Consider the following 15,860-nt stretch of genomic DNA (forward strand, 5'->3'; position numbering starts at 1 on the left):
AACAGAAAAATAAATTCTTTATTAATTTCAATAATATCGAAGTATGTCAGATTGTTTAAAACAACTAAATTACAAAGAGTTTCAATACTTGTTACCAACACTGAAATGTAATTTGACGCAAAAAGTTACCGTTACATTTGACAATAAACAGGGTGATCAGAAAACACGGCGTCAAGTGTCAAACACGTCAACGATGTCAAGTAAAATGTAGTCACAGCGAAATGTTACGCATATTAAGTTATTAATTCGCGCTATATTTTGTTTGATATTTAAAAGCAAAATACAATGGTAACTTCTGACGGCAAAAATAATATATTGTACTGAGATCTTATTAAAAAACATCACATATCGATGCCATTATTGCTATGTATAGTTACTAACCGAATTAAGGGGTTGCCATTATTGAGCAAGATTTTTAATCTATGGTTCAACAGCAAGAACTACATCAAACACGATCTGGCAGCTGTCAAATTTTAGACACCCGCTAAACACGTGTTCAAAACATGTCAGTTTATAGAACAGTCACTTTAGGCAGTTTTTTTATTATTATGAGACGAAGGAAAACGAGCAAGCGGGTCATCTGATGGGAAAATGATCACCACGAAAGAGTATCAACAACTCAGGAGAGTCATTGGTCTGTTGCCAGATGTTCTTTTGCAGTTATTTTAAGTTTTTTCTGCTGTCAATGCCATAGATATTTTTTTTTTGCCACAGAGCCAGCTCAAAAATGTTTTTTTTTTTTGTTATAAACATGCAACCCCTCTGGACACATAACAATGTAAAATTAAAAACGAACTGAAGAATGGTAGGTGTAGGTCGCCCCCATATAAATGGCTCTAAAATTCATTTTTACAACTATTCAACTATTTAATTACAATACACTGTTAACATGAGGTATTTTTTTATTATTGAAAATTACTTTTTTTGTACTGTAAATTTATTTTTTGCTCTAACTTTAATAATAACTACAAAAAATAATATCATACTGTACATCATCTATTTAATACGTTTCTTAACTACTCTTTTACGTATTCTTTTTTAATGCCGTCTACAAACTTGCTTTTGTCGAGAGAATGAAGACGACTAAAAAGATCTTTTCTGAGGGACAAACCAACACTTCAAATCTGTCATTTTGACAATTGATTTTAAATATACAGCGTTGGCCGCCCACAAAAATTACCCAAATTACTTATTTATATAATAACTACTATTTATTATATCAACAATTTTCCATGTATTGGCACATATACTGACTTGAAATATATCAGGCAGAAATTACAAAAAAAAAAGATTTTCCAAAAACGTCCCTGCCTGATATTATGTTATTGGAAGTAGTTACAATTCTATCGCTTTCTGTCCTTCCGCTGCGTTACGAATAGCTATATCTACGGATATATAAATCAAACGCAAAATACCTAACAAAAAGAACTCCGCTATTTTTTTATTATTTTTATCAATATTGGCAGTATAGCAGAGTTCGCATAATTTTACCGAGCTATAATACTTTTCCGTATAACAAATACTTTCGCATAATAACTACTTCACATAACTCTTGGACTAGGTTTTTTCACGTTCTGTCGTTTTATGTCAAAAGTACATTGACCCTTGTGCTTAACATCAATGCATTTACTGCGGATCACAAATTTAGCTTTGACAGCCGAAATTATACAATTTTTTATTATGTCCATAATTTCGTTCTCATAGTACAGTTACACCAAATCGATAAAACTCACCTTTATTAGTTGATAAGGTGACAGTTTTTATATCAGAGAAAAATAATGCTTATTGTTCCATTCACTTTTAAAATGGTAAAGGATATGGTCGTCGACAATATCACAACAATGAGGGTTCCTTGATAGGCGAAATATTGCTAGATGGCGTTAGTATCGAGAGCTCCATCAGACAGTCTTGTTTGCAATTGGCTCGTTTTACCAGTTAACGTGACGTAAATGTCAAAGTTGTCAACGGACCTCTCGATAGCGTCAACTAGCCTATCACAGAAATTGTAATTTCGAAATTCAATTCTATTAAAAAATACACCATTTTAGTCTTGAGAATTACAGTAAAATGTAATTTTTTGTCGCTTTCTAATAACTAATCGATCAGGCAAGCAAGTGACATTTGTAACTTGCTCGAGTAAAAATAACGGTGTTTTATCGATTGGACTTACTGAAGGTGTGACATTAATATAGACAACGATATACTACCGATTGCTCTTTTTAACATCGGGGTCTAAAATCTATAGAAAACTTAACGTCTCTAAGTACTACAAATTAACAAAAACCGCTAACACTTGGCAGTATTTAAAAATAAAATATCCGAGCTGCCGTATAGAACATATAAAATATAATACTATATAAATAACGCATCTATCATAGCAGACATATAGTACTTAAGCACTTTCGCATATAAGCTATAAAGAAATACAAAATAAAAAAATAACTATGCCAAATAAAATTATTAGAAAAAATAATAATGTACATTTCGATCACATTTTTAACCCATTCGATGCGAATTTGTATCTAATTCTCTCTAAAACTTTCACGAAAAGCTTCTTTTTTTCAATAAATACAAATTCCACCAAATTGCCTTACAACCTAACTCTATCCGCTGGCAAATTATTTAACATTATTGCTGTCAAGTGTAAAATTATTGCACGATTTTTTATACATATTTAGAAACGTCAAAATTATAAGCAATATCACCATTTTTGAGTGGCTATATGTAGCGAGTAAATACCGTAATATAAAACAACCAGGACACACAGAAAAAAACAATTAAAATATTAAACTTATATGAGTCACGCACATATTTATTTATAGTTTTTTTACAGTATATTTAATAAACAGAGATAGACTCTTTAAAGACCCTCATATAAGCTATACGGAAACTACGAATCCACTATCTCTGATCACACCTTGATTACGAACCATGAATTGGTTCGAAACAGGACTACAAATACTCGAGTGACTTATTACAATAATTTTATAATATTTTGTTTTTGACCATCGACTTCTTTTATCGAGTGAGATTTTTATGCGTTATTTTGAGTATTTTTATAGACGTTTTTTGTACATAAGTTTTTACGTAGCTTGTAGCTTAAACGTTGTGTACACAATAAAGTTGTGCTATTTCCAAAAAGATACCGTATAACAAGTCTGTGAACCCTTTTCTCAAATTCAAGAATGATTAACCTGTCCTCTCCCAGAGGCACAAATTTGTGCCCAAATTCCTTTGATCCTGTTATCCTGGGAGATGACAGATTAAGGGGGGTTGGGCTGAGGGGGGAGGTTGGAAAGTAGGAGGTCATTCAGATAGGTGATAGTTTTAATTTACGGCATTTCTCACTCACTCAAGCCTTCCTTAAGTTAAGTTATTATGAGGCAATAAGGTAACTTAATAAAAGATGGCACTACACAACTAGATTTCACTGTTACTAAAAATACCTAGCATCTGTCCCTTTCGCACGAAGCCAGAAAGAAAGAGACCTATGCTAAATAAAGCTTAAAATCAGCTATTAAATTCTGAGTAGAGATTTTATCTCTACTTTTAAACGAGGACACTTAAATTTAAACGTCATTTTAAACCTTTCTGTTGCAGACGGTTCATAATCATAAGTTGCCTTGGTAGTCAACAGAAGCATTATAAGAGTGGGAAATATATGTCGCTCAGACGCAGCTGCGCTCGCAAAAAGCAAGGTTTTAGTTAATCAAACCTCGCTGTAACATGCAAATGTATGTAAAATATAATGCATCTGTCAATTTCAAAGCCATTTAAGCTCATTTGTCAACCAAGGTACTAAATATAGGTCTTATTTGCCACTGGCCTTCTCAAGGAAGTCCATTTTCAACCGTAACTCGATGAGGAAGAGCTGCTTTTGCAATGAAAATATCTCCTCCTTCTGTTTAAGTTCCATGTTGAGGATCTTCATTTTGGCTTCGTGCTCCCATATCGCGTGCTGTCGCTTCGCAGTGAAATATAACCTGGTGAGTTGGAAAGAGAAAATAAATACCTATGAACTATACTATTTTGCATGGTACGGACTTGTTGATTAGAGGTGTAAATGTGACTCATCATCATAATCATCATGTCAGCCGAAAGACGTCCACTGCTGGACATAGGCCTCCCCCAAGGCTCTCCACTCAGACCGGTCTTGTGCTTTCCGCATCCACCGCGATCCCGCGATCTTAACCAGGTCGTCGCTCCATCTTGTTGGAGGCCTACCGACAGCTAGTCTCCCGGTCCACGGACGCCATTCGAGAACCTTCTGACCCCATCGGCCATCAGTAATCAAATGTGACCCTAGTCGACCGTTTTCAGAAGAAGCAATTCTGATTTACAAGTGCATTAGACAGGCCTTTGCATCCAGACTTAGTTTCGGTATAAGCCGTATAAGGGAGAGCGTAACTGTCTCCCCATGAAGTAGCTGACATAGTGATATTAGACGTACTAAAGTCTCGTTAAAATATAAGAAATAAACTGTACGTGTTATTTTTGACTTCCGTTAACTTTACTTTTCTTGTCGTCACTTCGACTTTTTCTTTGGGATCATCCATGAAATACGTCACACGATGAGTTTCTTGCCGGATTCTTACCAACAACAGATGTTTTTCCGAACCGGTGGTAGATTTTCTTTGGACATTCATAAGTGCTTCTTATAGCCTAAGGCCGTCTTGCAGGAAAAAATAAATCTAGATTTAGTAGTTAATTCAGGCTTAAGCTTTCCAGTTCCATAAATTTTGACACTACTAAACTGAGCTTAACGCTACTACTCGAGATTTATGTGTTTACTGCAAGTGGGCCTAAATTTAATAAATATATTTTGACTTGGACTTTTTGACACGTTAAGGAGGGGGGAGAAGTCATGCAATTTGTGACAAAGGAACGAAATAATTGCGATTTTCATAGTAATAGGTGTGATAGGGGGGTGGGAGGGCTAAAAATGGTCAACGTGTGACGTCATTTATGAATGGCCTCTATTTGCTTTAGCGACATATTCATTTGATAGGAACTTGTTTAAAAATTTATAGACCACTTATTTGGCTGGTACTTCCATTTATAGGTCTAGTGAAGTTTGGTATTATGATGCGCACACCGCTGGCTGTTCTCTAGGATTCTCTAATTTTTCGCCGAATATATATTTCCCAAATTATTTCATTTTCCAACTGCGATTTTTTTAAATTTTATTTATAGTAACTTCCACATTGTTATAAAAGTAACCTCACCTATAGGGTTCTGCAGGATAGTCCGAAATATATCCTAAATAGTACAGTTTCAGAAAAAAGATCGATCCTCCAGAAACAGTTGCGAAAGAATCATTTTGAGAAAAATATTTTCGGCGAAAAGACAGGATCCCATTCTCTCTAATCGAATCCAAAATTAGGAGAACTAGATTGACAACTGAAAATGTTACCAGACATAGCAAAAAAAAATAGGCATAGGAATATGTCGATACAAATTTGTCGATATAACCTTGTGTAGACGCAGAGTGAAAAGGATAACAACGTAAAGAAAATTACAGAATAACGGAAATAGCTCCAAGCAAGCTGGACTCTAGTAAAGTTTTAAATTTTAAAAAAATACCTCTCTTCTTCGGTAGCAGTGGCACAATCCTGCTTTATCTGTTCGTCTCTCTCTTTCACCTCCCCGTTCCGTCTCTCTTCCAAGTGGCTCAAATTCAATGGTGTATTCGTGAACTCGTTTAATTTCAGCAAGAAGTCTTGTTGGAGCCTCGCCTGTTCCATGGCGAGGGGGTTGAGGAGGGGGATCGTGAGGGGGAGGGGCAGCTTGGGGGGCGTCGGGGGGGAGTGGGGGATGATCTGCACGTGGGGCTCGAGCACGTTGGGGGTGGTGTCGTCACTGTCGTTCGTGCTTGATAGTCGGCCGTTTGTCATCTGGGGACAGATAAGGGGGGGTTAGCCTTTGTCATGACGTCCACTGTGTTACGACGTCCACTGTGCTGTGTTACGAAATCCACTGTGTTACGACGTCCACCGTGTTACGACGTTCACTGTGTTACGACGTCCACTATGTCATGACGTTCAGTTTTAAATTTCAACTCTACCAAAAGACCCACTATACTGTTATGTCTATCATCTTCATCATCAGCTAGAACACGTCCACTGTTGAACAAATGTCTCCCCCTTAGAACGCCACAATGAACGACAACCCGCCACTCGCATCCACCGGTTGCCCCTAACTCTCACGATGTCGTCCGTCCACCCAGCCACTCGAGGACTTTTGTCCAACGGTTATCTGCTCACTCTATCTGCTCTGTTATCTTTTGACTGCACCAAGAGACTCTACTGAAACGTCTATTCTATCACAAAGTCAAAGAGGCAGACTGCACAAAACCAAACCTTGCCGCAAAATTTGGCCCCATTACCCTAACTAAAGTGTGTAGGACCCCCCATAGGCACACGACCAATAAATGGTTATTTTGCCATGACAACTATGTACTCACGTTGACAGGTAAGCAGTCATCGTCTTTAACGCTGTGGGCGCCCTGCTCGCTGGTTGCCGCTTCGTCCTCGTCTGAAAACAAATAATAATAATAAATTGTATGAGGAAATGAGACAAAACACTAATATTATTAGAATAATATGCTTCTAGAAACTGGGCCGAGGTGTGCATAAAAGAAGTTAAAACTATTCTGAACTCCAATTTCTACTTACAAATAGGCGTACAAAATTAAATTACCTATAATTGACCTTTATTTAAGATTCACAAACAATTGTTAACACTATACTTGGTTTGGATATGTAGGGATTTAACTAAATATAAACAAACTTCAGCTGCCAGATTTGGTTATCTATCATTGTAATACAAACTATACTGGTGTAATTCAATACAGAAATGTAAATGTTTAGATAGTTTAATGGGGGAATTTCAATATTTAAGACACTAATTGACGTTGTTTTTACATTTAGTTAGATGCAGACACAATAACAAAATTAATAATTTAATAATAGTATAACTTGACATACAGTACAGTTTATTTAATTTAAACACAATTGGGTCAATCCACTTTTTCCCGTCCGTGACTTAGGAGATAACAGTGATACAGTTGCTTAGAAAAATGTTTTTATACTACTAGCATGCTTAAGGGCCTATGCACACTATCGTTTTGGCGCTTAAAATAACCCAGTGTCCAACCTACCCTTAACGTCCAGAGGGTTGATGGTCTGCCAAAGCATGCCGTCCAGTAAACCGGGCGCGTCGTTCTGAGTTGTCTGCGGACAGACAGGCATACAGTCAGCACCAGAGGTAGCTGAGCGGTACTGGTGTTCAAAATGATTATATGTAATGAGTCATAGTATAATGTTTGTCATAAGTCATAATGTCATGTTTGACATGTCTTTTTTTCTCTGAAACCATATATTTTTCACAATTGTTATAACCTAACCTTTAGAGTTCTACAGGTGACCATTTAAAAATTTATTAAAAATGTATGGTTATGCGGGGAAAAAAATTATGACTAACAATAATTATGACAAACATTGCATTATGACTTATAAAATTATAGCAGTCGAAAGGATCTCGATCTAAACACTCTCTTATTACCTTGGCAGTAGAGTTGTCTTTAGACATCATTTCGAGCACCGTAACCGCACATCCATGTCTGCTACTGACTGTATAAATACAGTCATCATCATCATCCCAGCCTATATACGTCCCACTGCTGGGCACAGGCCTCCTCTCAGAACAAGAGGGCTTGGGCCATAGTTCCCACGCGGCCCAGTGCGGATTGGGAACTTCACACGCACCATTGAATTGCTTCGCAGTTTGTGCAGTTTCCTCACGATGTTTTCCTTCACCGGAAAGCTCGTGGTGAATTTCAAATGTAACTCCGCACATGAATTTCGAAAAACTCAGAGGTGCGAGCCGGGGTTTGAACCCACGACCCTCTGCTTGAGAGGCGATAGGTCAAACACTAGGCCACCACGGCGGCCTCATAAATACAGTATAAATACAGTACATTACCGATATCCATCGAATGTCTTGTTCCTAAACTACGCGTTATAGCAGAAGATACAAGCCTATATCGCTCTTCAGCGGTGTGATAATAGAATGAAATGTAATAAATTTTGTATATTAGGAAAGGAAAAAAAGAATATAATGCTTTTGTAGCGAAAAAATTGTAGCGAGTTGTATGCCTGCTCTATGGAAAGAAAAACGCACTGGCAACACGCGTTTTTCTAAATTCTGCATGTTTCTATTATACGGATTCTCTTTTTTAGTTAAAGCTGACCGAGATAGGTGAAATAGGGATTCACCATTTATGCTAAATAATATTAGGCCAGTACAATGTTATACGCAATTAAATTATGCCAAATCTGTTATGCGAATTCATATTATGACAATTTAGTGTTATGCGAAATAAGTGGCACCCGGCTGAAGTACCTGCGAGTCGTGCGCGCGCATCTTGCACTTCTTCTTATAGTTTTCGTACCACATCTTGACCTGCGCGGGAGTGCGCGGCCGCTCGCCGCCGCAGCGCTTGTTCACCTCCTCGCATATCGTGGACCACACCAGCTGCCGACAACAGTTTCAACTATTAGGAGGTTTCCCTGCCGGCCGCGCGGCCGCGTTAGGTATTCGTTTGGGATATTGCTGTCTTTATCGCTCGTGACATAAGCGCTCGCAGCCGTCCCCCCCATGGCTTCCGCAACGACGTCCGTAATTTATATCGCGATAGCTGTAGGCTTTTCAAGATTTGGGCGGTTGAATTTTGGGTTTCGTTGCCCTCAAATTATACGAAAAGTATAGCACAGAAATCAATGATATTTTACAATCAAGATATTCATTATATTTTCTATGCCTGTGGTTTTTGGATTTTTGTAAAAATGCTTTATTAGTCTGTAATTCTCGTGCAAAGTTGACATCTTTTTTTTGTCGACTTTTGAGCTCCTGTAATTTTGATATTACACATTTATATGAAAATCTAAAAAACCACGGGCATAGATAATTACGTCTAGTCCATACTTACAAAATCTCATCTATTTATGTTGCCTAGTTTTCAAATGAGACCGGGACTACGTTTGTATGGAGAATGGAACGAAGAGACTTCTCTTAAGGCTCCGTTTCCACCAGAGATGTGTTGCGAGGAATGTGTTCTTCGTGAACCAATAGTAAAGCTTCATTTACCTCGCCTCGCTCCGCTCTGTTTCCTGTTGTGTGCTGTGCGAGAATAGGTAAACGCGTTTCTATTGGTTCATGAAAAACATTCCTCGCACATAAAGATGGAGGCGGAGACGAAATGTGGATTCAACAAATATGATAGGTCGATCCCTACACGTCTCCTCTCCGCCGTCTGGTTTCCGCATCATTGAAGCCGCAGCCTTAATCATCATCATCAGCCCACAGCATATGGTTAAACTGATCAAGTGTTGCCATACGTGCTTCCGGATTGAAAGTTTATTTGCGAACTTCTTTCCACTGGCGTTCGTGTCATAGTGTTTGTATGTATTTATATGTTTTAGTTTTGAAATGGGTCCCACTGAAACAGCGTTATGCTGACTTTGGCCCACTTTTATTCTTTCCATCTAATGTATTTTTTGTGTGTATCGAATATGTGTAAATAAATCTCTCTCTCTCTCTCTCTCTCTCTCTAACTTTATTGATACTTTGATGACATTCGAAATATATATACTTATCTATACTATATCTTCACGACGAAGATATCAAATATCCGAATTCCGATCTATCCCTAAATCAAAACATCACCATAGCCGGCGCAGCACTCACGCGCAGGTTTCGCTCGTGATGACACACGCTAATGTAGTGCAATGATTGTTTATTGGTTTGTTAAGTTGTTGCGTGTGGTGCAAGTGACAAGCGATATTAATTAACCCTTATTAAGACTTTTTTAATCTAAACTAATCTTTTCTTGATTTAATTATTCTATAACGTTATAAACTTTCGTGATTTTCACTGATAGTCAAAATACCACAGACAGGGCTTATCACGCTTAACACACGAGTAATAATTACCTCGACGTTTCCAAAACATTACAGTGGCCGTGGTAAGAGTAGACCCTAGTCTAATTATTCTAAGCAAATAACACTGTCAATAGGGCTGAACCAATTTTTATGATTTTTGTGTTTAGGACTTGACTTCATCAGAAATATTGGAAAATTGGTGAAAAAATAAAATAAAAGAAAAAACATTTCCCCATACAAAATGTTTATGGCTTTGGTGGTCAAACATTTAATGTTCATGCCGTTAATAGTAATACGGTAAACTCTCCCCTCAAATTAAGAACGCATTTAAATAAATTGGGCCCGTTAGATGGCGCTGTTGTTGGTATGTTATCTTATCATAATTTATTGATTTATTAAAAATTCCTGACTTTTTGATAACTCGAAGTCTGCGTTTGAGACAACAATACTTACAATTACCAGATATGATATGTTTGTGTGAAGTGTGTTTTTATTTATTATTATTATTTTGAGACAATTTCATATAAAATGTACGAAACCGACACGACACAACACGACAGATAAATGTGAATGTGGCTTTACCTAATATGAAATTTTACACGTTATCGTATGTCTAAGTACGCGAAGCAACCGATATCGTTAATCTACCTACCTTACCATTAATGTGTCATATATGTGGGTACTTCAGTCTGTCAATATATGCCGTATACTCAAGACGTGTTTTATTACTTTCCTGCTGTATGGTATACCGAACCCTCAGGATACTTCAGTGGCGACGACGTTTAATAAGAATCCGTGCGCAACGTGTAAAAAGTGACAGATTTAAAAAAAAAGAAATGTCGATCGGTAAAATCGGCGAGTTCAAAGTGCACGCGGACGATTGGAGGTTATACGTCGAGCGCTTGGAGCAATACTTCATAGCTAACGGGATCGCGAGTGACAAACAAGTGCCGACGCTAATAACTGTTATGGGTGCAGAATGTTACGAACTACTAGTCAATTTATGTACACCAAAAAAGCCTACTACTCACTCTTTTCAAGAAATAACGGCCATATTGGAAAAGCATTTACAACCGAAACCGAGTGTGCTCGCCGAACGGTTTAAATTTCGACAGAGGAAACAGGGTAACGGTGAAAACCTAGCAGAATACGTGGCAGTGCTGAAGAGGATGTCGAAAACATGCGAGTTCGGCAACTGGCTCGAAGAGAGCCTCAGAGACCAGCTCGTGTGCGGGATCAGCAGTGAGGTCATACGGCAACGTCTATTCACGGAAGATACGTTAGACTTCGTGAAGGCATACAGGATGGCAGTAAGCATGGAGGCGGCTGAGAAAGACGCGGCTGTTGTGGAAGGGCGTCAGAAACCGATAGATGACGTGAAGCAGGTGGACTGCCAAGTCATGGCGGGAATGTGGCAGCGCAATGCAGGCGGCGCACCGGCACAGCGGGTTGGCGGTGGCGGACAGCAGGCGGTGCGCGGGCGCCGGCCGGCGCGGGCGAGGCCGGGCCGGGCGCGAGCGCGCTGGCGCGGCCTGGCATGGGCGCGGTGGCTAGGCAGGCGGCGCAGCAACAGTGCACCGTGTGCGGGAGCACACACGTTGAAGCGCCAGCGGCGTGCAAATTTGTGCGATACGTGTGCCGGGTGTGCAACCAAATAGGACACCTGCAGCGCGTATGTCCTAACCTGGCGGGGCATCACAACCTGGAGGTGACGGCGGACGCAGGCACGGACAGTGAGGACAGTGACGAGGTAATCGAGATCTGCATAAATCAATTAGCGATCGAGAACTGTAAGCCGATAATGATACCCATTAGTATAGATAGTAAAAGCATGTATATGGAGTGTGATACGGGCAGCGCCGTTTCTTGTATAAGTTACGACCTTTATGAAACGGAATTTAAAAAATTTACTATAAAGAAATGTAACTTATTGTTGAGATACTACACGGGGAGGTAGTTAGGCCCGTAGGTGTAATTAAACCTTTAGTTCAGTACAAAGATAAGAAGAAATATCTTGATTTATACATTATAAAGAATGGTAAAACACTTCTTTTAGGCAGACAATGGATAGCAACCTTGAATGTACAGTTACCTAAGTATATGTGTGAAAGTGTCAATAAGCTAAGTGAAAATATTGATTTTAATCTAAAGGAATTCAGTTCCAGATACTGTAAAGTGTTCGAAGACGGACTGGGTCGTTTCACCGGGGGACGAGTGGGGTTCCACCTGCGGCCCGGGGCGCGGCCGGTGTTCCTGCGCGCGCGCCCGCTGGCGTACGCGCTGCGCGAGCCGGTGGAGCGCGCGCTGGAACAGCTGGTGCGCGACGGCGTGCTCACTCCCGTCGACCGCTCTGACTGGGCGACGCCCATCGTGCCCGTCGTCAAAAAGGACGGTAACATTAGAATATGCGCCGACTATAAGTTAACTTTAAATAAAGTATTGGAAGTCGACCGTTATCCACTGCCTAAAGTAGAAGATCTGCTAGCCCGGTTGGACGGGGCGATCGATTTAGTAAAATTGATTTGTCGCAGGCGTATGCGCAATTCGAGTTGGACGAATCAAAAAATATACAGTAATTAATACACACAAGGGTTTATTTAGGTATAACCGACTGGTATACGGACTGGCGTCTAGTCCGGGCATTTTTCAGCGGCGTTTAGAGCAATTATTCGCGGATATACCCAACGTAGGCGTATTTCTCGATGACGTAATAATCACCGGTAAAGACACCAATCACCACATTAACAATTTACATAAAGTGTTCGAGCGGTTACAAGCTTTTGGGCTACGTGTAAGGCAAGACAAGTGTGTTTTTTTTGCTAAATCAGTTGATTATTTAGGTTACGTCATCAGCAAGCAGGGGGTGCACACATGCTCAGATAAGGTTAAAGCTATCACAAACACGCCTACGCCCACCAATGTATCGGAGTTAAAGGCTTTTATAGGCATGGTTATGTACTATGGGAAATTTATAAGAAATGTGAGCACAATTTTAGCACCATTATATAATCTGTTAAGAGCGGGAGTTACTTTCGAGTGGAATATGGAGTGCCAGGCCGCATTCGACCAGGTGAAGAGAGCGCTAGGCTCCAGTGAAGTGCTCATACATTATTCGACCTCGTTGCCATTAGTATTGACGGCTGACGCTAGCGGCGTGGGCGTAGCAGCGGTCATCTCCCATTTGACGCCGCAGGGTGAGCGGCCTGTGGCCTACGCCTCACGCACACTAACACCAGCCGAGCGGGCGTACGCACAGATCGACAGAGAGGCACTTGCCATCGTTTATGGAGTCAGAAAATTTCATCAATACCTGTATGGTAGGAAATTTATATTAAGAACAGACCATAAACCACTCACGTATATACTGGGTAGTAAGGTGGGAATACCGGTAATGGCCGCGTCACGTTTACAGCGCTGGGCCGTTCTTTTATCGGGCTACGATTATTCTATTGAGTATGTATCGTCCACTAAAAACTGTGCGGATGCGTTGTCGCGACTGCCACAGACGGGTAAGGAGCGCGGAACGGTGCAAGATATAACCTACGTTCATTTTGTAGAAAGTTTTTTACCGGTACTGAATCAGGATGTAAAGAATGCCACGCAAAAAGATGTTGTATTGAGTAGGATAATGACGTACGCTCAATCCGGTTGGCCCGGGACGTGCCAGGATGATGATATTAAACCGTTTTATGTCAGAAGAAACGAGATTTATATAGACCGTGGTTGTTTAATGTGGGGCTACAGGATGATAATACCATTAGCATGGCGGAGCACTATATTGAAACAGTTACACGCTAGTCACATGGGCATCGTAAAGACGAAGGCGTTGGCTCGCAGCTACGTGTGGTGGCCGGGCCTGGACGCCCAAGTAGAGGAACTGTGCCAGCGCTGCGAGACGTGCGCAGCGGAGGCGCCGGCGCCCCCGCGCGCCCCTCCCGCACCCTGGCCTTATACGGCACAACCATGGACTAGGATACATTTAGATTTCCTAGGACCATATAAAAGTAAAACATTTTTAGTATTAATAGATTCCAGCACGAAATGGCTGGAAATTTTTGAAATGGCACGAACAAATGCGATGTCAGTGATCAAGGTTCTCAGGGAAAGTTTCGCGAGGTTCGGGTTACCAGTCGAAGTAGTATCCGACCAGGGACCGCCGTTTACAAGTTCCGAATTTTGTGATTTTTTGAAACATAATGGGATACGACAATCGTTTTCACCAGTGTACCATCCGTCGTCAAACGGTGCCGCTGAGAATGCCGTTAAATTGTGTAAACGCGCCATTAAAAAAGCATACCGAGACAATATTGATGTAGAAGCCGCATTACAAACTTATTTAATGGCGTACAGGACCAGTCCGCATAGCACCACTGGTGAAAGTCCCGCGATGCTTTTGCAAAGGCGATCACTCAGGACGCGCTTAGACTTACTACGCAGCGAGGGGGCGGTAGAAGGCCGCGTCAAAGACGCACAAACCCGACAGGTGAGGGCGGCGGGAGGCGTCGCGCGCGCCGTCGCGCAGGGCGAACCAGTCTGGGCGCGCAGCTACAGCGGCCGCGATCGGTGGGTCGAGGGCACGGTAGCGGGTATAGAGGGTGGTAATAGGTACGCAGTGGATAACGGTGACGGCCGACTAATCCATAGACATATCGACCAGATAAGGCGCCGATCCGGATTTTCAAATGTTACATATCCTGACAGGGACGGAGACGATGGGTCAAAGTCCGAAGGGGGTGAGAACGAGTCCTCAGATGTGGGTGCGGTGACGGAAGCGGGTGAGAAATCATTCACTAACACGGAAGGTTCGGTGGTGGACCGAAATAATAAAATTGTTCAGTCTGTTGCCCCGCCCCCGTCACCACGACCTACACTTCGACCACTTCCTCATAGAATACGTAAACAGCAACTTGAAATAGATTAAGTTAGTTAAGTATCTAATAAGGTTAACTTTAGTGGCTATAGATAAGATAAATACATAATGTAACCAAGCTCATGATGTAACCTTACCTACTACGTTAATTTTAAGACGCATATGGAAATATGCATGTATTAGAAGTGAGATCTTTAAAATGTATGCACCTTTTGCGTATTATCCTAGTGTTAGTTAAAAGTATCTTATTTCCTTGGACAGGACTTAAACATTAAGGGTGGAGGTGTCATATATGTGGGTACTTCAGTCTGTCAATATATGCCGTATACTCAAGACGTGTTTTATTACTTTCCTGCTGTATGGTATACCGAACCCTCAGGATACTTCAAATAAAGATTCTGATCCTGATACAAAACCAAAATTACAGTGGGAGGCTCCCCGATACATGCATGTTCAAATTCAAACTGACATAATCTCAACCGCTCCCGCTATATCTTATACCTTTCACCACTGGCACATGAGCTCTGCTAGTTCAGCAGTTCACAAAGGCAATGGTTTAGAGTTACTAGCGCTCGACTGGAACATGTAGAGTTCAGTTTAAGTATAACGTTTACAACCTTATTATTATTTTAGCCTATTCTGTCCCAATGCTGAGCAAACGCGTCCCCGATACTTCCACTGCTGTCTACTGCATACGAGGGCCTTCAAGAAGTAGCCCTCCCTGGGGGGCTACTACGAAATTCTAAAATCAAATTTCGTATCGTACCGTTCTTCCCACTCTCGTATTAAATAATATGGATTGAAAACACAAACTGAAATATAGATGCACAGAAAAACCAGAAAAACAAGACCAGCACTGGGAATCGAACCCAGGCCCTCGGCATTCCGTGCCACGTGCTATACTGTGTCCAGCAGTGGTGTAGCGGTATAGCACGTGGCACGGAATGTCGAGGACCTGGGTTCGATTCCCAGTGCTGGTCTTATTTTTCTGGTTTTTCTGTGCATCTATATTTCAATTTAGGTTTTACGGGATGACCGTAAAAGTAAAA

General features: G+C 40.8%; 2 protein-coding genes across 3 annotated transcripts in view; one reads left to right on the forward strand and one right to left on the reverse strand.

The window, feature by feature from the left end:
• Positions 1 to 15,860, reverse strand: part of LOC141443185 (uncharacterized) — a 35,742-nt gene continuing 19,882 nt past the window's right edge. For both annotated transcript variants that reach the window (XM_074108398.1, XM_074108399.1), the window contains exons 3-7: positions 8,404 to 8,535; positions 7,160 to 7,232; positions 6,464 to 6,534; positions 5,584 to 5,894; positions 1 to 3,983 (exon numbers count right to left, since the gene is read on the reverse strand). In XM_074108398.1, the coding sequence (XP_073964499.1) occupies positions 3,812 to 3,983; positions 5,584 to 5,894; positions 6,464 to 6,534; positions 7,160 to 7,232; positions 8,404 to 8,535 (759 nt within the window). In that variant the 3' untranslated portion in view covers positions 1 to 3,811. The remainder of the gene's footprint in view (positions 3,984 to 5,583; positions 5,895 to 6,463; positions 6,535 to 7,159; positions 7,233 to 8,403; positions 8,536 to 15,860) is intronic.
• LOC141443192 (uncharacterized) lies at positions 10,778 to 14,862 on the forward strand. Its single transcript, XM_074108407.1, has 5 exons — positions 10,778 to 11,369; positions 11,411 to 11,691; positions 12,093 to 12,333; positions 12,962 to 13,135; positions 13,703 to 14,862. The coding sequence occupies exons 1-5, from the start codon at positions 10,778 to 10,780 to the stop codon at positions 14,860 to 14,862; spliced, it is 2,448 nt and encodes an 815-aa protein (XP_073964508.1).

Source organism: Choristoneura fumiferana, chromosome 27 (assembly GCF_025370935.1).
Source record: "Choristoneura fumiferana chromosome 27, NRCan_CFum_1, whole genome shotgun sequence".
Lineage (NCBI taxonomy): Eukaryota > Metazoa > Arthropoda > Insecta > Lepidoptera > Tortricidae > Choristoneura > Choristoneura fumiferana.